The sequence below is a fragment of the Monocercomonoides exilis genome, assembly GCF_001643675.1.
Source record: "Monocercomonoides exilis strain PA203 chromosome Unknown scaffold25-1336746, whole genome shotgun sequence".
Taxonomy (NCBI): domain Eukaryota; phylum Preaxostyla; order Oxymonadida; family Polymastigidae; genus Monocercomonoides; species Monocercomonoides exilis.
The window spans coordinates 1165277-1187926 of record NW_027150570.1 but is presented as its reverse complement, the minus strand read 5'-3'; the positions used below and the strand labels follow the sequence as shown (position 1 = coordinate 1187926).

The 22650-nt window shown below is 38.1% G+C and overlaps 4 protein-coding genes across 4 annotated transcripts; 2 read left to right on the top strand and 2 right to left on the bottom strand.

Moving 5' to 3' along the window:
• Positions 1 to 1368: 1368 nt before the first annotated feature.
• MONOS_1402 (uncharacterized protein) lies at positions 1369 to 2414 on the top strand (the record flags this gene model as incomplete). Its single annotated transcript, XM_067866783.1, has 2 exons — positions 1369 to 1478; positions 1601 to 2414. 2 exons carry the CDS (start codon positions 1369 to 1371, stop codon positions 2412 to 2414), a joined length of 924 nt encoding a protein of 307 aa, XP_067726723.1.
• A 3232-nt stretch (positions 2415 to 5646) lies between these two features.
• MONOS_17647 (uncharacterized protein) lies at positions 5647 to 7550 on the top strand. The gene is made up of 5 exons (XM_067870586.1): positions 5647 to 5718; positions 5853 to 5877; positions 5937 to 6430; positions 6502 to 7219; positions 7297 to 7550. Exons 1-5 carry the CDS (start codon positions 5716 to 5718, stop codon positions 7440 to 7442), a joined length of 1386 nt encoding a protein of 461 aa, XP_067726722.1. The 5' UTR covers positions 5647 to 5715; the 3' UTR covers positions 7443 to 7550.
• Positions 7551 to 7721: 171 nt separating this feature from the next.
• Positions 7722 to 15776, bottom strand: MONOS_1401 (uncharacterized protein; the record flags this gene model as incomplete). Its single annotated transcript, XM_067866772.1, has 4 exons — positions 7722 to 8560; positions 8666 to 8991; positions 9109 to 14776; positions 14852 to 15776. The coding sequence occupies 4 exons, from the start codon at positions 15774 to 15776 to the stop codon at positions 7722 to 7724; spliced, it is 7758 nt and encodes a 2585-aa protein (XP_067726721.1).
• An 855-nt stretch (positions 15777 to 16631) lies between these two features.
• On the bottom strand, positions 16632 to 22089 carry MONOS_1400 (uncharacterized protein). Its single transcript, XM_067866761.1, has one exon. The coding sequence runs from the start codon at positions 21746 to 21748 to the stop codon at positions 16736 to 16738; it is 5013 nt and encodes a 1670-aa protein (XP_067726720.1). The 5' UTR covers positions 21749 to 22089; the 3' UTR covers positions 16632 to 16735.
• Between the last annotated feature and the right edge of the window lie 561 nt (positions 22090 to 22650).

Sequence of the window (22650 nt, the reverse complement as noted above, 5' to 3'; positions counted from 1 at the left end):
CATTAATTTGTGCCTGCTGCTCTGAAATAAATTCAAAATCAATCAACAGACAAATATTCACATATAGAAAAACAAATAAATACCAAACTGCTCTTCGATTGCATTTTTTCATCACGCTCATCTTTGAAGACGTCATTATTATAAAAACTCTCCTCATTGCTTCAACTTCTGAGTGGCTGAATACAATATGGAATGCTTCTCACCATAATTTTTTGTTTATCTTATAGGAGGTTCGTTTCTGCCCACCCGCAGTGCTGTGGATGTTCAGCCAGATTTTTCATTATTTCTTTGATCAACCCCTAAAAAATGTTTTCAAACACCCAAAGTTGTATTTCGTTTTTATCTCGTCAATAGCAGGCACAGGAGATATATGGTGCATCCAAGTGATGGAAGAGGATTTTCTGTGGGAAAGGGCTGGAGCTGAGTTTTTTTTTGAATGTTAATGTTTCAAGAGGGGCTTTTGTATGAAAGAAATTTGGAGACAAAGAGGTGGAGAAGAGCAAGTGGAAATTCGGAGGAGAAAAAATAGAAAATATGTAGAGAAGTGGTTGGGGATGATGAAGAAAGTGATAATTGGCGATTGGAGAAATGGAATTTGAAAAGAAATAAAAGAGGGCAAAAGCGGGACAGAGGATGAATATTCTGAAATATCCGAATGGAAAAGGGGTATTTTTTTTATGAGAGGAGAGGATATTTTGGAAGAGATTGAGAATTCTGAAGAAAAGGAAGGGAATTGGTATTTTCTGATGATTTTGGGGGTTGAACGAAAGAGGAAAATTGGAAGAGGAAAGAAATTAAGAAATATCTTTATTTTTTGTTTCTAAGTGAAGGGCAGAACATTTACAAAAAGAAAGTCAACGAACTGAGGATATTATTTTTCATGAATTAATTTCCTTCAGCCTTCAACAAATATTATGATAACGATTGTGTTACCATATATGAAATCAACTCATTGAATAAAATATTTGGTCCAATCAACGACTTCATACAAATTATTTTCAACTTCATGAATTTCGTTCGACTGAAATCACATTTTTCAATTGCTTCTTCTTCTTTGCCTTCTTCACATTCATCTTTGTTGATCCTCTCACTTCCTGTTGTGTCAGAGAATCGAACCAATTACAGATTATCTCGTCTTTCTTCCGCAGCTCATGCAAGTTATTGGAATATGAGAGTCTGTTTCGATGACACTCACGAATCATTTTTTGGAGAGCTGTTCGGATCACAACATTCGTTTTCTGCGTAATCAAATAGCGTCATTGCGGGCTTGAAAAGATATTTTTTATTATCAAAAAGGTTAAAGGATATCCATTTTGACTATTATTTTGTGTTTGTGTGTGTGCTTGCTGTTTATTCTGTTGTGTCCAGATGAATTTGAAAGCATGTGCTCCTTCGTTTTGTTCTGAATTGGACGGACGCTTCAAACTGTTTCTTGGGACTTACGACAATTACCCCGTGGATAGAGAAAACTTGGAGTGGTTTGCGTTTTTGTCATTTTGTTTAAAATGATATTTTTGTCAACTTGTTTGTTATTTCTGTTGCTATTTTCTGTATTTTTGCTGTGCTTGGCAACAACATGCTTTTCACTTCATCAACACAGGCTTCAGTCATTTGTCGGGCGTGTACTCTCTGGCTGCTTCAGCCTTGCAGGTGCTCGGCATGCTGTATCATCAGCCTCTTTGCAACCGATCGGATCAGAGGCGCAAGCGATCCCCATTGCAGAGCGAGAGAGGCGGTTTATTGAGTCGCTGGGGAAGCAGCAGGAAACACACACAGTCAACGATATACGCTTTCCAGCACAAATTCCTGCTGAGTTACCACTCCCTTATGCAGCATGCTCTCCTCCACTACCATCTGCACATCCTCGCTCTGATTGCATGGGCAGCTCTTTGGCTGGGCAAGACAAAACAGACACTTCTCTTTCAGCTGACAGAGATGGAATGTTCAGCTCTGTTCAGATCCTGCAGATTCCTCTGTATTCAAATAGATCGTCCTGCTCCTCTCCCTCTCCTTCTCCTTCTCCTTCCCATCCTCCTCATTTTTCATTATTCTCATCATCATCGTCACCATCAATGCATTCTGCAGCTTCACTGGATATGCATTTGAACTGTTTTCCTCTTCCTCAGAGACGCATTCCGCTCTGCTTCAGCACTTCGTACGGCTTCAGCACTCCGGCTGTGCTAAACAGGGTGAATGAGGCGAATGGGCATCGAATGAGAAATGGCAGTGGAAGAGGAAAGGAGCTTCAAGGCACATTGCGTTCATCCGCTCGCTTTATAACACCGCCAAAAAGCGAAGAGAGAGGACTGCATGTTCAAATGGAAGAGGCAAAAAAGGTGGATTTCAAAAGCAAATTGAGCGCAGAGCAGAGGAAAGGAGTCAGCTGGAAACGTCAAAGCCGAAGACGAAGATAAATGAGAAAGACGAGTTTCGCACATTGCAAAATGACGCTTTCGATACAAGGCTTCCACAGGCAGTAACAGAAAGGAGGAGGAGGGACATGGGAAGAGAAGAAGGAGGTGATGAAAATGATGATGAACAGCAGCAGACATTTTATTCGTTTGACAGCATACTCTCATCTGCGCAACTGCACACTCAAAACATCACAGCCTCCTCAACATTTGCCACTCCTCCTTTTTCTCCCTTGCCACACACGCAATTGTCTGCCCCTTCTGTTCTTGTTGGAACTCCTCCAAAGCCACTCACTCCTTCGCCACCATCCACAGACTTCTCTTCACTCACACTAAAGTCCATTTGAGCATCCGGCCAAATCTCTTCCTCTCACTCTCATTCATCTATTTCTTCAGTTTCGCTGCATATCTGTTTTATGATTCTCCGGAAGAGCAGATTGGGCAATGCTGGTGTGTTTGCAAGCATCAGCGTGTCAGCGACGAGGGATGTGTTTGAGCCACAGAGCATCCTTCTGAACTGTGCAGCGTATGTGGAAAGAAAGTGGATTCTGGTGGAAGGTGAGAAGGGTGGAAAGGGAGAGAAGAAGGATTAGAAGAGGAATGCAAATGAGTTTGCAAGTGATAAGGGTGAAAATGGATTGTTGCTTCTAACAGGCAAATGCGTTGATAATGAGAAAGAAGAAAAAGAAGAAGATGTATTTGATAAAGATATTCGAAAGGCTTAGAAAGAAAGGGGATCAAATGAAAAGATGAAAGAAGAAAAAATGAAGAATAAGCCTGTTTCGATTCTAACCACACTTACCTTACATTTTCCACACGAAATAATAAATCGAAGAAGGATTCAGCAAAAAATCATCGAAATGCAACACACTTTTTCAATATCTGTATCTGCCAACACATCATCTTCCTTCACAACTTCTTATTCCTTCTTTCTTCTCTTTCTTCTTTTTCTGCTACTGCTTCTGAATCTTTTCTTTCATCGTCTTCTTCTTCCGCTTCACAGTCACAACATCAATTCTCTGACTTAACGTTATCATTGTCGTTGTTATTGTTGTTGCCCACCTTCTTTCCCTCTTTTTTCTCTTCTGACCTCATCCCATTCACCTGACACTCACAACAGCTTCTCTCTTCTGCCTTCTTCCTCTTCAATCCTCTAGCACAACATCCACTAGGCATCGATGACAAGTGGTGCATCTGCTTTCACGTGCAGGAGAGTTTAGAGCAGATTCTATCGTTCTGCCATTCTGATGAGCTGGCCACATTCATTTCCCCCCTTTCCGCAAAGATATTGATGGTTTGATATATCATTTGATACAAGAATAATTTTGTCATAATTTATTTTTGTAATTATTTTTTTTTTTTTGAATATTCAATTCTATTCTTCATCCTTTCACAGATGCAGTGGAGGAAATGTGCAATCAGGCTGTGACTCAACTTCTCAATTCAGTTTTTTTATGAGATTTCTTTTCTTTGCTCATCGCAACAATAATAACAGACACTTCGTCATATCTCGCTCTATCTTCTATTTCATCTGTCAATTCATCATCTTCTTCTTTCTCTTCTCCGCAACAAAAGCAGCATCCTCTTTCTTCTCTCTCCTCTTCCTCTGTCGCGAGGGATTTCTTTTTCTCTGTCAGAACATGCACAAGATTCAACAGAAAACAAAGCAATCGACTCGATCAAAACTGTTTTCATAGAACTCCTTATCTGATACGACTGAAACAAATTCCATTAAGTTCGATCCCATCTGAGCATAACATGAAACACAACTGCTTCTGTTTCTTCTTCTTTTTTTTCATCATCTTATCTATCATCATGAACTTCAAAACAAACAAAGCTTTGTTCTTCAGCTTCATGCTATATCACCTTCCTCAAGTTTTTCTCAATGACTTCCTCTATCTCTTACTCTTCCTTCGTTTTCTTCTACTTCCTCTTCCTCTTCCTTCATTTACCTCTTCAATCATACTGAACCGGCTGATATTCACATCAAGGAAAACTTGTTGTGCGAGGAAATTTGCTGGTTTCTGTATTCCAAGATGACGCTGCTCATGGAACAGTCGGAGATGTTGAAGGAGTTGAAGGAAAATCGGTTTGTTATGGAGATGAGGTGGAATATGCTGGGATTGTCAAATGCGAGACTGATGATGAAGGTGTGGTTGAGGAAGAAGGAGATTCCAAAGAGGAGAAGAAAGAAAAGAAAATGAACGAAATGAATTCTCAGAATAAGCTTCACAAGTTCTTTTTTTCATATGAGAAGCGAAAAACAGTGTAATGAAAGATTTATTTGGAAAACGGTGGAGATAAAAGAAGACAACATGGGCAACATTATCAAATGGGAGATTTCGATGAAGTGGAGCAGAAACTGAAAAAAGATGGGCAGCGGATGGAGAAGAAAGTTAGATAATCATTTCATAAGAATAATTAGGAAAGAAAAGAAGAGATTGACTCTGTTGCGATCGTCTGTTGTTGTTTCCCCACCATTAAGTTCATTGTTTTATTATACCATTGAACTGAACGGCTGGAACAGGAACTTGGAGATGAAATTTCAGCTCAATAAAAACAAAACTCATTGAATATAATTTGGAGGAATGAAATTTTGAACATTAATATCCATCAACATTGTTCAATAAATATAATTTTTCTTAATAAGTTTAGTTTTGCAAGTTATGAAACTTGCTATTTTCTTTTTAAAGTTTGAATTTTCTGTTTTCATATTTTTTTAAGGAAACTTGATCATAAAAATTATTTTCACTAAAAGTCTGAAAAAGGTATGTTTTTTTCAATAAATAAATAAAACACATATAAATCACAGTTTCAAAAGCTAAATACTTTCAAAAAAAAATAAATTTTATTCATTGATCAACAAATACCACAATTCATTTTATTTTTTCGATTTTTGAACTTTTTTTATGATGTCAAAAAAAATCACCCAAATTTGAATCATTAAATATTTATTAACAAATTCAAATTTGAAATGAACTTCTCTCTTATTTTTCGAAAAATTTCAGAAAATGAATTTTTTTGACAAATGAAGGTTTTTATCACGAAATAATTGGCTCGTCGGTCACTTGTGTCCGTAACCGACAAATTTAGCCCTTGTCGCACTTGTCTTATTATTATTATTATTATTATTATTATTATTATTATTATTATTATTATTATTATTATTATTATTATTATTATTATTAATTGGATTTAAGTTTTCCTTAACAAACAAACTGAACTTAGCACCCTTAACATTTGAAAAAGCCAATTAATCATTGCTTTTCTCCACTGTTTCTTGTCAAAATTACCAAATTGAAAGATGGTACGAGCACCAACATATATTTTGAAGCGAGATGTTTTATTTTATATTATATTTTTTTCATTGAATATCATTTTTCATATGAATGGAAAATCTTGTTATTTTCCAAATCTGTACCTTTTTCTGAAATCCTGGAGATGAGCACTGACGAAAAATTTAAAAGCTTGCAAACAATAATACACCTGAGTTTTTAATTTTTGATATTTCATTATTTCATTCAGAATTTCTTTTTGAACTGGAAGATTGCGATGAAGATGAACAAAAACGGAAAATTGAAGAAATGAACGCATCTGTAGAGGCAATAAATAATGAAGAATTTAAATCCTTTTTCACAGAAGAACTGTTCAAAAAAGTCAACAAAATGATTGAAAAAAGGAAGATATCGATAGAAAATGCATTGTTACTGTTGAAACACATTGAATATTGTAAGCCAAACAACCGAGATGTTAGGGAAAATTTTCATTTTTCGCTTCGTGCAACTTTTGAGAAACTCATTGCAGAAGAAGAGGTGAAAAAAGAAAAAAGAAACGAAAAGCTATTGATTGATCTGTGCACATGCTATCTGATGAACAATAATTATAGTGTACCCAACAAGTTGCTTGAAATATGTCTGCCTTGCATTTTCAGAGTGGCATTGAACAATGAAGAAAACAAAGAAACTCAAAAAGAAGTGGAAATGGCTTTGTCTGCTTTGAGTGGCATTTGGAAATATAACGCATGAATTCTTCTGCTTCTTTTTCGATGTTCATTTATTGTTTTTTAAAAATATTTTTTTTTAAAATTTAGAAAGTGAAACCAGAACTTTATCTGAAAGAAATTACAGAAATCATCCTATATCACCAAAATCACCACAACCTCACACGACTTGCCTATCAGTCAGCTTGGAACTTTTTGATAAAAAGATTTTTCAACAACGAAAGCTTGGAAGATTTAGTTGTCAACGAATTTCATTTTGTGAGGGAAGCAATTGGAGAAATGGAAGAACTGTTCAAGTGCGTGAATTGGGAGGGAAAGGAGGAAAAAAGAGGAAAAGAAAGGAAAGAAATGCCGATAATTTCTAGTTGGATTGCAACAGTCAGAAATTTTTTGTGGGTTTTCAAAAAGAGGAAAGAGGAATTTGTTGGGCTTATAAACATAGTTGTTCGAATATTTCGAGTCGCAAAAGATAATTATGAAGATATTAGCTTTGAATGTACTGAAACTTTTAGATTATCATTAATGACTATCTATTTGGAAGTTGATGACTTTCTGAAAGGTGGAGCATTTGATGCTTCTATGAAGAAAGCAACCAAATTAGAATTGATTAATTTATCAACTAAAAATTGCTTGTACAATCTTGAAAAACTTTATTCAAGATTGAGATTAAAGTATAGAGACGAAAGAGCTGAGGCAAAACGAAAAGAGACAGTGAGAAAGATATTTGACAAACTGGAGGAAGAAGGATATGAAGATGACATTGTTGCGTTGAACCCTTGCATGATTAAGCAAAGAAATAAAGGTCTTAGTTTGAACAAAGAATTTGAAAATTATTTTCCATATTTATAAATAATGTTTTTTCACCACCATTCATTTGACTTTTAGGATGTCATTCATTCTCATTTATTTGCAGAGAGAACAAGAGTCGCTCTTTTTCTTTATGCAACTTCATTCGAAGATTGAATTTCTTCTTCTTTTTCTTTTTTTCATACTTCATTTTAAATCTCCATTTTAATTTTTTATCATTTTAATTTCAACGATATAATTATTAATTTTGTTTGTTGATAACGATAAAGTTGTGCTCGTTATGTAACTATTTTTCCAAACGATGAATAAAAAGAACGAAACACACATTTTTTGAAAATAATAATAAGCAAATAAAGAAGTACAGACTTTTCAAAAAATTATTCCAAGGACTTAAAATAAAAATCACACCAAAAGAACATTAAAAAAAAATAATTATTTTATAAATGAGCATTCTTCAAAAGTTGAACTCAGAACAAGTGACAATGCACGAATATCAATAAATATTATCTCAACTGCAAAGATTCATCAATTCCAATCCACATTACCATTCCAATGGGAAATATTTCAGGAGGATAATTCCATTTTCTGTCCATTAATCGTTCTCGTGACCAACACCAATCTCGCATGAGCACAGGCTTCTCCCATCTCTGTGCATGAAGAGCTTCATGGCCAGTTAGATTTGGACGAGACGGAACGAGTCGAGTATTCTCTTGTGAACGTAATGAGCGTCTTGTTCCAAGTCCATCATTCACTCGCTTCCACTCTATCAGAGCGGTTCTGTTTGTGCAGAACACACACCCCAGTTGGTCTTGTGGTGAACAATGATTACACAAAGCACAATGAGAGAAGCTTGCTTTTCTGCACATGTTGCAAACATCACAATGCCACCATTCATTTACTGAGAGAACTTCTTTTTGACAAAAAGAATAAAAGAAAACTTCGCCACAGCTGCACTTCCATTCATTATAACATAACGAGCCTTGATCTGCAGAGTTAATCAGCTTTAAACTTTTCTGTTCTTGCCCTCCAGATGGTTGAGTGGCTGCGATGGATGTACTTGAATCAGGTCCGGCAAGTGGTGGTAAAAGTGTTGAAGAGGCAGAGGGATAACGAATCAATGAAGTCACATTCAAATGATGAGGTCGTTTACACGGAAGAAGAAGAGTAACAGAAAGCTCTCCTCTTCGCAAGCAAAGGAGATATGCAAGAAGATTTCCACGACAGCAAAATGACATGTGCGATAACGGAAGTTCATTTAGAGGATTGTTACATCCGTCACAATCACATGCTGGGGAACAAGGCTCACCGGCAGCAAGACAAGGGCATGTGACAGGTTGATAAACTAAAAAATTTCAAATTATCGATAAATAAAATTTTTCGATTAATGTTTGACAAATTTGAAAATTTAATGGAATTTTATTTTTTGAAGAAAATATAAAACTCATACCTGATTGGCCAATGTCTTCAAGCCATTTGATATCTGTGCAAGAAGGAGCAGATTTTAAGCGGGCGCTTATTTCAGACCATCCAACAAGTGTGTGCTTAGTCTTCAAATACAACTGCTTCAAGCGAGCACGCTGCTTCTTCCTCTCAGCATTGCATTTGCAGAACACCCTCTTTAGTGATATTTCACAAGAGTCCATAATCGGCGGAATACCAGTCTGCTCAAAGAAATCGTCTTCTGTTAGCATCATATCCTCATCTCCATCTCCATCTCCATTAAGATCGTTGTCACTCCACATTTCATCTGCTTTATGTGATTCTCCTTTCATGCTGTTCCCACTACTTAAAACGTTTTGCTGTAAATTCTGAGATACTGCCAAATTCAAATTCTTTTCTTTCATTCTTCTCACTGACAAGCTTTTAAGTGCTTTAATTTTTGTATCATACTGCTTTTGCCTTTGTCTGGCAATGAAAGATGGAAGAATGTTTTCAATTATTTCTTCATGGTCGATAATTAAAGAAGTAATAGAAGTTTGATTCTTCTGAAGTTGCATCTGCATCGAATCGTTTTCAATGTTAAATTTTTGATTATTTTTCAGATTCTTTGAAGGAGATATAGAATTTGATCTTGACGCTGCTGAAGATGAAGATGTTGAATAAGAAAAAGGCAAAATATCTAATGAATCAGAAGAATCCAATGAAGCAGATGAAGAAGATACTTCTCTCATAGTCGAACTACGGGCTACTGTCTTTGATCGGGTTGGAGAAGAACTTCTGAGTGAATGCGAGCGAGTGAGATTATTCGAAGAATGTTCTATTGTCTGAAGGATTAAACTATCACTTCCTCCAGAATTCATAGATAATAAGCCTTTAGATACTTGCACATCTTGATTCTCTTGCTGACTCTCACCTTGTGCAGAATCATATTGGCGGGCCCTTTCAATTGATTGAGTGAACAAAGGAAGATCAAGAATAGCGCTGGAATCTGAACTCTGTATACCGTCCAGTTGAGATGTTGATAGATGTGATTGTTGGATGGCTGTTGATTCAGTTGGTGACAAGACAGTCAAAGAAGAAATCGATGAATTTTTGGAATGTTTCTGTTCAACAATAAGTACTTTTGTATCCAAAAGTGAAGGAATCTCATGAAGAAATGACAAATGGTTGTCTCTTCTTAGCGATTCTGTTTTTCTCTTTTCAAAGATTTGTGTAACTATTTCCCTGTCCTGCTTGTTTCTCTTATACAAAGAATATCGAACGACTTTCCCAAATGATTTATGTGAAGGCGATATGTGGCGGTCTTCCAACCACCAGCCAGTTCCTCTTCTGCGCTCTTTCATCCGTTCATTGTTCCATTGCGTAAAGCGGGGAAGTAAGCTTTTGTCTTTTGGCCTGTAGAAAAGAATAGGCCCTGGATTTTTAATTGGAGAAGTGTAGAGTGGATGCAAAAAACGAATAAGTGATGCTTCAGAAGGAACAGAACGAAAGAAATAACAAGGCTGAACTTCATAGATTGTAACAGACGAAGGAGGAGGTGCATGTAGCATTGAGAAAAAATGACTCTGAAATGGTCTGTGTTGCGTTTGATATCGAAGATGATGCGATGATAGTTGTAATTGTAGTTGAGCTCTTATGTTGTCTTCATCATAATCATCACCATTAATCAGACTTTCCTCAAATTCCATCCTCTGATCGTAAGCCATGGAATTCATTTCCTGTTTCGCAGATATCTCAGCTAATTGCAGTTCTTGGCCAATATTGCTTTTCCTGCTCATCTTGCTTTCCACTTGATGATTCATCCAATCTGAAACAATATCATTTGCTCCAATTGATATTTTGCTCTGTGAATCAGTATCTATTCCAGTGGCAGTGCACGAGATAATCCATAAGTCAGGAAGAATCCTTGAGTATTGATCAACAGTCTCAAAAGGAGAGGTCAAAGGATCGTAATGAGGAAAGGAAGGAAGCGGAGGAATGATCCTGCTGAAGTTCGATTGCATGAAAAGAGTATAAAAACCAGAATGATGCTCCATCATTTTCAGCACTTGTTCAAAGTCAGCGACAGAATAAAAACGAAGGAGATGCCTTTGCGTTGTTGAAGCCTCGTTTTCCTCCGAAAAATCTGGTTGTGGAACGTACATTTCTCTCGAACCACTTGTGGCACACAAGCGAAATGTCGGTGGAGCAGCTACTGTTATTTCCAGTGTGGGCTTCCATTCTTCCCAATCTGATAAGCCATTCCATTGCTCCGGATTCTCTTCGTTGCTGTCTTCATCTTCACTTGACTCGTCTGCTGATAACATATTGGATCCTTTGCTGCCAGTGCCTTGTCCCGAGTTATGCCCATTCGAATTGCTATCATGTTCTTCTACGTTGATTGCCGAAGACCTTGCAGCACTATCACTTGTGCCAACCTCCCACTCATTCCTCTCGTAATGCTTTGATCTGTGAGGGTGAATACTTCCTGTAATTGCTGCAGTATTCCTTTCACCAGTTTCTCCGCGCTTTCCTCGTTCTGTTCCAACAACCACCGATAGAATGCTTTGAAAAGGAACATCAATGCAGTGAAAGAATTGTGAAGATAAAAGTTCAAAGGGTCTAATTCTGTAAATGAAAAGCCCCCTCGAAGGAGCTATTTCCAGTGCGACATCAGCTGTTGTTCCAGACAAGTATGTGAGTCCACCAAGCATCAGCTGTGAGAGAGGAATAGTTATGTCATCCAAATACGGCAGTGAAGGAGGCGCAATTGGATGTGTGTTGTTTGCTCCTGTTGAAAAATCCATTTGCTGAATGGCAAATGAGCAAGTCGGCTGATTCAGTTTCTTCGTCTGAAGAGTAGTCTGCCCAGTTATAACGTGGATTGTATTGATCGGCTGAACTTTCACGTTGCTAACTGGAGAGATGAAAGAAGGAACGGAAGGGATATGAATATTAAAAGCATGTTCTGCTTCTGAAATGTTATTAGATGTTGACAGTTTCGAAGAAAGTGCAGAGTTTGTTGTTTCTTTATCCTTTTCTTCTGCTTTAGAAAGATGTTGTGCCTCTTTTTGCAACAGAGATTTGCTGTTCTCAGCAATATCTCTTTTCAACGCTGAGAAATTAGCTTTTGTTGATTCATTTTCACACAAAATGAAGGATTCTTTATTCAAATGGCGAAGCGACTGCTCGATTGGTGAATGGGTAATTAATTGCTTTCTCAATTGCTCAGACAAGAAGATGTTTTCGTCCAATTTCTCAGGAAAATACACAGCAAATGGACGATTCGAACGAACAAGAGCAGATGGATGAAAGAATGGAGCAGAACTAATCCAGTGTTGCGTTGAAGTGATTGTGAAAGGAGGAGATGTGGAATTTAACAACAAAGATGATGAATTGTCTTTGTTGCTTGGAAATTGAATGAAACGAGAAGGAAAGCCAAGTGGAATGGGAGGGGTGAGTGAAAAATCAAAGAAGTTGTAATATGAAGTGTCTGAGTGTTGATCGAAATGCTGCTCATAAAGATGATATTGAAGAAGCTGAAGTGTAACAAACCTCTGAGAGCACACATGACATATGAAAAAGGATGATGGAGTTGGTAAAAAATATGCTTGTGATTGCTCTTTTTCTTGTTCTTCTGAAATGTTTTGTTGATCCTTGTTTAAATTTTGATGATGCTTTGCGTCGAATAGCCCAACGAATGGAGAGTACATCGGCTGCATTTCTGGAGCTTCCCATTGTGAAGGTGTGTTCAATCCAAATAAGCTTTCAATATTTGGATCAATCGAAGTTGAAGAGTAATCTGTACTGTTTGTGTTGCTCTCTTGCTTGTGCTCAGAATTCTCTGAATTTTCCGAATTTTCATTTTGTGGAGCTTCATTTCTGACAACTTGTTCATGATCTTCTTTCACAATATCTGCGGACGGACTGCTTTCTTCTGAAAGCATTTGCCTTTTCCTGTTTGCTAAAACTTGTCTGAGTTGCTGTGCTTTTATATGGAACTGTGGCAACATACCGCTATATGGAGAAGTGAATGCGAGGTGATAGAGACGCGGATGGCTGTAGATGCAGCGCATAAATGTGCGAAGGGCACCGCTGGAGTTGAGCGACAGTACAATTCGTTGTGGTGCAAGGTCCGTTTGGGCAAGGGTGAAAAAGGATTTGAGATGGAGCATCTCAGCAAGGAAAAGAGGATTGTCAATCAAAGACTGCGGAAGTGACTCAATTGGCGGATCCATTTCAAAAGTCATTCCATGTCTTTTTTCGTGATGGTAGAAGTCAATAACTGCGATTGAATCAGATAGAGAAGAAAGAGAATCGAAAGAAAAATGATTTTGTGATTCACCACTAGTTTTTAACTGTCCATCTGCATCGGCCAGCCAAGGGATAAATGCTTTAGCATCACCAGCAGCAGCAAGAGAGGATAAAAGAGGCGATTGAACATCGATGTGAGTGATTGCACTGAAAGGGACAGAATATGAAAAGCGGATGGATGGCAGTGGAATAGGATCACAAGTGATAGAAGCATCTGCTGATGAGATAGGATCATCATCGTCTTTGCTCTGAAGGAGGCTGGCTGTGTAGGCGACTGCGCTAAGAGATAAGGAAGCAGGACTTTGAGCTGGGTCTTGTGGATCATAGAATGAAGTGGGGAAAGCACTGTGTGATATTAGCGCGGCTGCTTGTTCGGCAAGACTGGAAGGAAGTGAAGCAGGCACGATTGAGCGGGTGAGATCTTGTGAAAGTAGTGAAGTGTCCAAAGGCGACTGGTGAGAGTTGTGATGTGAGTAGAGAGAGGAGGCATACAGCTGAGTTAATGAAAGAGTCGGAGGAGCAGAGAGGAGAGACTGAAGAGAAAGAGAAGGATAAATTGTGGATGGAAGCTGATCCAAATAAGATATAGATATATTTTGCAGTTTCTTTGAAAAAAGTTTTATTCGTTTCTTTTGAATATCATTTTTTTGCTGAGGAAGTCTTCTCGAAATATGCTCTTTCCGTTTATGTTTCGACTGTTTGGAGAGCTTCAATTCTTTCAATTGCTTGATAATCGCGGATTTCTCTTTTGGTGGCCTTCCTCGTTTTTTGTGAGTGTGCGTTACTTGCAGCGAAAGCAACTCACTCAAACTATCCAATTTCTTGTCTTCTTCGTCTGAGCTCCAGCTGTCAGAAGGGCTGCTATCTTCTTCGCTCTCCATGTTATTATTTTCTTTTTCTGTTGATGATTCTTCTGACAGTTGCATTGATTGCGACTCATCTGAATCTGCTTTAAATATCTTTTGATGCAAATTCTGTATCTCCTCTTCAACAGATTTATTCTCCAAAGATATGCTTCTAAAAGGTGAAGACTCTGCTGATTCAATTTGTTGTGTCTGCTGATTCACTTTTTTCGAATCATTGTCCTGCTCCTTGAAGGAGTCATACTGAACATAGCAATTCGGATGAGGCAAGGGCGTTCCATTCAGAGGAAGTGGCGTTAAACATACATCAATCCGAAATGCATCCAATCTGCGCACATCTTTCTTCATCTGCTGGATTGCCATCGAAGCATCCAGTTCTGTGTTGAACATGAAAGTGCGTGAAGCGGAAGAAACAGGCGAGGCTATCGTCGAAAGAAAAGGGAGAGCAGCTTTCTGAGCAGAATGTGCATCAGAACTTGAATAAGATGAGTCAGAACGAGAAAGCTGCATTCCACTCGTAGAAGATACTAAATGGTCCTGCACACGATATGTTTCTGTGGCATGTGCTGCTGTTTCATTCAGTCCAGGCTCTGTTACAGGGGCTGATGCAATCACCGGATAGATATGGCAAGCATTGCTGTTGTATCTTTTATCCTCATTTGCAGAGAGCAATTTTTGTTCTTCGGAGCTTGTTAGTAACTCCGAGTCTTCTTTTTGTTCTTCTTCATTGAGCATGTATGCAACTACATCCTGATCAGATCTCAAACGCATCTTTATGCTTCTTTTCTCGGATGGCGAATCCAAACTATTTTCTTCATCATAATTTGACAAGATTAATTCTTCATCACAATCACCAGAAAAGGCGTCTTGTTGCAGTTTCATCATCCCCCTTTGTATGTCCATTTCTCTCAATTTCATCGAATACCCGCTGATTGACTGAGACTGATTTTGATTTGATTTTCCTAATTTGTATAAAAATTTGTGTTTCAAAAAAATCATAATAATCAAACAATTTTAATAAAAGAATAAAAACAAACCAAGAAGTGTCTGACTGTCAAGAGACGAAACAGCCTTAAGGAATTTGTACTTTTCTTTTAATTGTTTCAACTTCCTTTCTTCTTCTTGTAATGTTTCGTTTTTGCATTTCGATTCCAATTCATTTCTGTTCTTTTCATTAACATCTGCACATTGTTGAGAAGCATTTACTGAATAGTCAGATGAAGCTTCAGTAGCTTCATCCATCTTTGAAAAATTGCTTTTGTTTGCAAGTGCAATGCCTGCCTCGATCAATGGCGACTCTGAACCTGTCACAGCACAGTATGTCAGACTGATTCTCATCTGATATTTTGAGGAAAGAAGACGATTTCTATGAAACACGGGCTGACTCCATTCATTTGTGGAAAAGTCATTTACTTCTTTGTCAGATGCTGATATATCTGAAGAATCAGAAGACGCACTTTGTGATTGTTCAGTTGATGAATATCCATTTAAGGTTATATTCAAACATTTTCTTTGCCTTATGTTCATCATTCGCTTCATATATTTGTTAGTAGTGGCATCTGTTGAAGACATGAATACACTCCACCGGTCGTCTTCTGGTACAAGTCGCGAATCCATCACTTGAAATTGACCAATTGTCACAGAATGAAGCGGCATTGAGAGACTGTGCGTGATGACTTGTGTTGGGATATTTGGCAGAGGAGTGACTGGAGCAATATTTGGAGGATGACGTATCGAAGATAGTCGAGGAAATAGAGTTGAGGAGGAGGAGGAGGAGGAAGAAGAAGAAGAATTACTTTTATTTGTGGGGTTTGTGGGTTGAAGGCTCTGTAAAATAGGTGCTCCGGTGAGTGTATTATGAAGAACAGAAAAGTATTCAACACAAATTGAAGAAGATGGAAAATCATATCGCGATGATGGATATGGATGAAATAATCTGAACCATATAACTGTAGAGACCATTGTGTACTTGTCCGTGAATGTGCTTAGCAATTTAAAATATTGATTCAATTCTCGATCAATTAGATAAGAACTCGTTGATTGATGAAATTCAAGTACATGCACATTGATATTCCCTTTAACATCTTTTTGAGCAGATCCATCATTTGACAAGAGGGCTTCAGAAAAATTATCACATAGCGGACAGATTTCATGTTGTGGAACTTTCATTTTAAATGGAAATTGAAGTTGCTGTTCAAATGACAGAGATGTAATTGTAGCAAACAACAACGAAAATGTTTTAAGCGGTATTTCCAAACATATGCGATGCCACTTTTTAAGCTCAAAGACAATTTGTTCATATAAATCCTTCTCCGATTCAGATGCTCTTAAATAGATTTGTTCCAAATTGTCGCAAAAATCTAAACAGATGAAAAATGAGGGCAAAACTTTCGCTCTCAACGAATATATTTCATCGGTCTCTCCAAGGTTTAAAGATTTATTTTGTAATAAAGATTCAGAGGATTCACAAATATCAAAACTTAATAAATCTCGCAATCGAAACGAAATATAAGCAAAATCTGTCGCTTCTTTTGCTTTAAAATTAATTTCAAATATAATTTCTGATTGCCAATTTGATAATGAAAGGGATATTTCATTGAATTGGTGCAGAATAAATGGAACTGCTTTATTTGAATCTAGCTTTGTGTATAACAATTGGTCCAAAGCGACACATCGACAGCAGATAAAAGATAATATATCAATTTGGACCAATGGAACACTTATCTGTGACTCAGTCATTTTATGGAGAAAAAGCCCTAGAGATCCATTGTAATTCCCAAAATTAAATTTATTTTTCTTCAAAAAATTAAATTGATAAATAAAACACCGTTAATATTTCCATAAATAGAATAAACGCAAACAAAAAGAATCAAAAATAAATAAAAACAATTCATTTTCTCTTTAGTTTATTCATCCAAAATTTATTCAGCACTTTGGAGTATCTGTGACTGTGCGATTTCCTTTTGAATAAGCAATGACAGCGCATTTGCCCATTCATCCGCCATTGCTTTTGACTCAGCAACCAAATCGACCGATCTCTGATCAAAAAGAAGTGAAAATGAATTTTCTTCTTCTTCTCTTAATTCGCTGCTAACTTTTGGTGGATCACCCTTTGAGCCTTTTTTCTTCCATTCATTCAGCTGCGCCTCATATTTTGATCTGACAGCTGTTTTCTTCTTTTTGAAGATTTCAGTCTGTCTCCCCTTGCACACATCGTTCAGCGCAGACAGAAGGAGATGCTTTGAAGGCGGCTTCGTTGGAAGTTTTGACGGAAAAGATGACAGCCAAAAGAAAGCAAGTGATGAAAGACGAATCAAACTTTGCTGAGACGAAGAGGAAGACGGCAAGGAAGAAGTGGAATTCAGTGTGTGTGCAGATGTGGGTGAAGTGGTGGAAGGTGAAATGATTGGCGAAGGTGAAGAAGATGAGGAAGAAGATGAGGAAGATTCAGAAGACGGTAATGATGATGATGAAGACGAAGAGGAAGAGGAAGAGGACGATGTATCTGGTTGATCATTTCCTTCTTTGTCTGGTTCATCTTTTCTCTCTTTCTCTTTCTCTTTCTCTTTCTCTTTTTCTTTTTCTTCCTCCTCCTCTTCTTCGTCTTCATCGTCAGGAGGAATCTCATCTGTGCTCACAAAGTCATATGAAGATTCATCCAAATCAGACGAAACAGCTTTTGCAGAAGAGGCTGTTGAATGTTTGGGCGTTTCTGTCTGAGGAGCTTTCAAAGACGAAGAGGAAGCAGAAGAAGCATTTGAAGAAGACGCTTTCTCCTCTTTCCCGATGTTCAAAACCATCACCCACCTCTCCATGTCCTTTCCGTTTGTGCAGCGCTTAATGAATTTTGTTGGCTTCATGATGACATCCAGCGCCTTTTGCTGTCTTTCTGCTTTTGCTTCCTGACTGTTATTTGCTTCTTCTCTTTCTGCGCTGCTCTCCATCACATCCTCTGACACAGTGGCTGTTCCTTCTGCTGCTTGTTCGGAAGCTGAGCTGCTGTTGTTATTCTCATCAGTGTTTTCTGTTCCCTCGTTGTGTGTCTGCTGCTCAGAATTGTCTGGCTGCTCTGTGCTGTCCATCGGATGTGCTGCTTCTTCATCACTCGCTTCTTCTCCACTCCTCTCAATTTCTTGTTGAGTCTCACTCTCATTTGCCTCATTCGTGTCTCCGCTCATCGCTTCACTTTGAACTTGTTCAGCTGTGTTTTCATTGCTTTCCTGAGGAATTTCATCGTTTTCTCCAATTTGTATCTGATCTCTTTCCTGTCCATTGTTCGTCTCACTTGTAATTTCTTCACTTTCTGTTGAAGACGCATTTTCCTGTTCAATCAATCCCTTGTTTCCTTCGCTTTCTTTTTCTCTTTCTCTTTCTCTTTCTTTGTTTTCTTCTTCCTCCAACTCTTCATCCAAAGCCATTCTGTTTCCATCGTATTCCCATCCGCTTCCGTCTGCCCTTATTTTATGCACCTTTTTCATCAGCAGATGAACCACATATTTTGTCACTTCTGATTCTGATGCATCGTCCGAACTGTCAAAAATTGACTGCGTTTTTTCATCTGAAGCTTCCATTTCATTGGCCTGGATAAACTCATCAAAATATTCGTTTTCTTCTTCCAAGTCTTCACATGAATCAGAATTATCATCGTTTTCACTCTCGTCCTCAGATCCGTCGTTGGTCTTGTTCTTTGCATCAAACCAAACCCTTCCCTTTTCTTCCTCAACAATTCTTCCGTTCTGCATTTGCTTGTTCTTTTTCATCTTCTTGATGAGTGTGCCTGCATTCATTTTGACTCTCATTTCTTCTCTTTTGGCCTCATCAACAAAATCTTGCAGCGTCGGCCCTTCAATCGAAGAATATGAAGAAAAAACGGGCGAATGAGCAGAGTAAAACTGATTTGTATTTGAGACAACAATTCTGTTTGTTTGTGTCTTTTGTGGAAGTTCTTGCTCAGCACCAGACGGCGAATCAAACACAAACAGTGTTCGAATGGAATGCGAAGAAAGAGGCGCAGCCTTAGCAACTTGGGGAGTGTGATGAGAGGCATGAAGAGAAAGAGAAAGCAGTGCTTGGTGAGCAGACAGTGAAGACAAAGAGGAGAGATTGGATGTGTTGTTGGCTTGTGTTTGGAATGGCACTGTTGCAGCTGGTTGAATGTTGCGAGACTTCACATTGGCACTCTCAAATTGTCTGCCTGTTTTGCCTGTGAAAGTGCTGCGGGGTGTGTTGACAGGCAAAGTAGAGGCAGAAAACACAGAAGCAGAATTTGGAGTGCTGTTGGCTTTGAATATAAATGGCGAGGTATTTTCATTGTTGTTTGATGCAACTTCTTCAAAACGTTTCTTTTTTCTTTGTTGAATTTTTGCGCTTCGAGCATTTTGCGTCTCAGCCTGTGGATTTGCATTGAAGTTGTTTGAAAACGATGTTGAAGCATCAATAGGAGATTTAACTGATGAATAAGAGCTATCCATATTTTCAGATTTATTCGGATAGACACTTGAGAATGAAGATGATCTCGATGAAGGTCGCATTGAACTGGAGAGAGAAGGGAAGAACGAAGAATTCGATGCTTGTGAAGATGAAGCAGAGGCAGATGCAGATGATGAAGCAGAAGCAGAAGCTGAAGCTGAAGTTGATGATGAAGCAGATGCAGATGCAGAAGCAGAAGATAATGATGGAAAAGATGAGAAATACTTGCTTGTTTTTGATTCGTTCAGCTGTGCTTCCTTTTCATGTTTCTTTTCTTTGTTCTCCGAAAATGATGTTCTTCTATTGAAATCATCCATTTTCTGTCTATCTGTTTCGTTTTTCATAAACTCCCTTGAACAATCACTCGGTTCTTTCAAACTATTTCGCCTCGCGTTTGATTCTTCTTCTTTTTCATCTTCATTCATTTTTTCGCCTGTCATTTTCTTCTCCTGTTCGTGTGGAGTATAACTCTGACTTTTGACTGAAGAGGCATATGCTTTTTTCTGCTGCGAAGGAACAGAAAAAGGTTTGTCTGAGTTAATCAGAAAGAAGCCTGTTTGCTTTTGACTGGCTGCTTCCTCTTTCTGTTCATTTGCTTCATTCTCTTTATTTGTCTCTTCGGTTTGTTGGTTGATATCTTCTCTTTGGTTCTGTTCTTGTTGGATATTCTCAATTTCTCTGTCTGTTTTATTGCTTTCTGTTGGAGCTTCTTCTTCTTTTGGTTGAAGTGTTTCATTTTGAAGAGAAGAATTACTCGTCGCTGGAGAAACTTTAACTTCTTGCTCTTTTTCAGCTTTTTCTTCATTTGATTGTTCATTTTCACTGCCTTCAACGAAATTCTGTAAGTTTTCATGTTCTTCCTTTTTAGAGTTATCATCTTTCTGTTTCTCTTTTGCTTCTGAATTGTCATTTTGCGAATCTGTTTGCCCATCTTCCAAAGCACCTTCAATTTCGCTCTTCTTCTCTTCTTTTTCTCTTTTCTCTTCCTCTTGTTGCTGTTCTGTTTCTTTTCTGTTAGAATTGTCCTGCTCACTTTCAGCATTCAAATTTGATTCGGAATTGTTTTCTTCTGATTTATTTTCATCTTTTGTTAAAGTCTCATCTTCTTTGTCTTTCTTTTCGTCTTCTTCCTCTTCAACTTTTCTTTCCTCCTTTTCATCACCTCTTTTTATCGTTTCTTCATCTTTTGATTTTTCATTCGTTTCATTTGCATCTGTTTGTTCTTCAGTGCCAACAACCTCACTCTTTTCTTCTTTTCTTTCTTGTAACTCATCATTTTCTTTTACTTCTGCCTCTATTTTCGTTGCTTTGCTTTCACTCTCTTCTTTTTTTGCTTTTTCCTCTTCTTCATCTCCTCTTTTTTCTTGTTGATTATTTTCCTTTATTAAATCATCATCTTTGCCTTGCAATTCTTCATTTTCCTTCTCTGATTTTTTCTCATTTGATTCTTCGTCCAATTCATCATTCTTCGACTCCACAGGTGTTTTTGCTTCATTTTCTTCCTTTTCTTCATCATTCGTCTTGTTGCTCTGTTCACTTTCAGAATCCTTCACACTTGTTGCACTATCAACTGCATCTTTTACTTGAGTCACATCGTTTTGCTCGTTTTCTTCTTTTTCTTCTTCCTTCTTTGAATCTTCATTGTCGATTTCAGAAAACTTCTCACTTTCTTTCGTGCTCTCATCGGCTCTACCGAGAACATCTTCATCTCCTTCATTTTCATTCGATTCTTCTTTTTTTTCTGAAATTCCTTCATTTTCATAATTGCTTTGTTCATTTATTCCTTCAGCTGCTTTTTTAATAATTTTCTCAACTTTCTCAAATAATCCATCTCTTTTTTCACCCTCATCTTCTTTCTTTTCTTTAGCCTCGTTTTCTAATGTTGTACTCTTTGATTGGAAACTTTCTTCTTCTTCTCTTTCTTCTCTTTCTTCTCTTTCTTCTCTTTCTTCTCTTTCTTCTCTTTCTTCTTCTTTCCCCTTTTCTTCTTCGCACTCTCTTCTTTCTTCTTCTTCTTTCTCTCGCACTTCATTCCAGTCGCTTATGACTTTTCTGACTTCTTCCATTTGCTTGTTTTCCTTCCTCTTTACCTCGTTCAGTGCGTCTCTCCGTGCCTCTTCCTCCTCTCTCAACTGCGCCTCCTCATTCAGCACAGCCTCGCGCGTCCTCATCAGCAGCCGTCTGCTCAGCTGAGACGATTGAAGACGCCTCTCATCTTCTGCTGACCACAGTGCAGTTGGCAGACAAGACGAATCTGCTGCTGCCATTCTGGCTGGCTGAGAAGGAGACGAAGAGAGAGGCTGGGCAGAAGACTTGGCGGGAGTTCTTGTGGCTGAAAGTGCTCGTGAGGAAAAAAGAGGCATAGAAGAACCAAATGTCAAACTTGCTGATGGAGAATCAGCTGAAACTGAAGCAGAAGCAGAAGCAGAAGAAGATGAGGAAGAGTAAATATTGTTGTTCTGCATTTTGTTAGGATCAGACGAAAAAGAAGCATATTTTGAAGAGTCGTCACTGTCATTCGATGAATTAGAAAGTTGAGGTTCTTGTTTGTATTTTGAGAGGAACGAAAGAGAAGCCAAAAACGGCTTCTTCAATTTTTGAGGGGCAGAAGAAGAGCGAGAAGGAGAATGAGGAGAACCTGAAGAAGATGAAGAAGACGTTGTTGTTGATGATGATGGTGACAAAGCTGAAGAAGAAGAAGAAGAAGAAGAAGAAGAAGTTGATGGTGATGGTGATGGAAAAACAGTAAGAGGAGAAAAAAGAGATGGTTTATTTGAAGCAGAAGAAGAATTCGCGACGCTTGAAAGAGATGGGAAAAAAGAAACTTTTTCTTTGGTTGGTGCAAATTTCGAAGTTAACGGCAATGAAAGGAATTTACGTTTTGGGGATTCTTCTTTTGGTGATTGCGGAAACGTGGAAGGTGAATGAGCAGGGAGAGGAGTTGATAAAGAAGATAGAGAAATAAATGTGCCTTTTGGCTTCTGGCTCGGAGATGCGTCCTGCCGATAATTCTTTTCATTTGATGGTGTTGTTCTTGCAAAGCGAGAATTTTTCTGATCATTTTGGCTACCGAGCTTGGCTGTTAGAAATGATAACCTATCTTGTGACTCTTGGAATGTTGAACGTGTAAAACTTAACTGCGATTGGGTTGATGCAGTCTCAGCGCTTTCATGGAGAGGCGTCGTTATTGATTGGCTTAAAAATAATGGCTGCGGTTGTTGTTGACTCGGTGAATAAAGAGAAAGTGAATTTCTGCTGTTAAAAATCTCTTTTTTTTGTTCAATAGGTTCTGCTTCTTCTTGAGAAATAAAACGATTATCAGGAAATTCATCCTTCACCTGAGTTGGTTCACAAATAGAAGGCCCAG

What these genes read in the sequence shown, in the direction of transcription:
- MONOS_17647 (XM_067870586.1), top strand. An exon ending in CACTGACGAAAAATTTAAAA is followed by an intron (nt 5,878 to 5,936) that starts GCTTGCAAACAA and finishes TATTTCATTCAG; the next exon opens with AATTTCTTTTTGAACTGGAA. An exon ending in GCAAAGAAATAAAGGTCTTA is followed by an intron (nt 7,220 to 7,296) that starts GTTTGAACAAAG and finishes TTTGACTTTTAG; the next exon opens with GATGTCATTCATTCTCATTT.
- MONOS_1400 (XM_067866761.1), bottom strand. Translation starts at nt 21,748, where the DNA reads ATGCAGAACAACAATATTTACTCTTCCTCATCTTCTTCTGCTTCTGCT.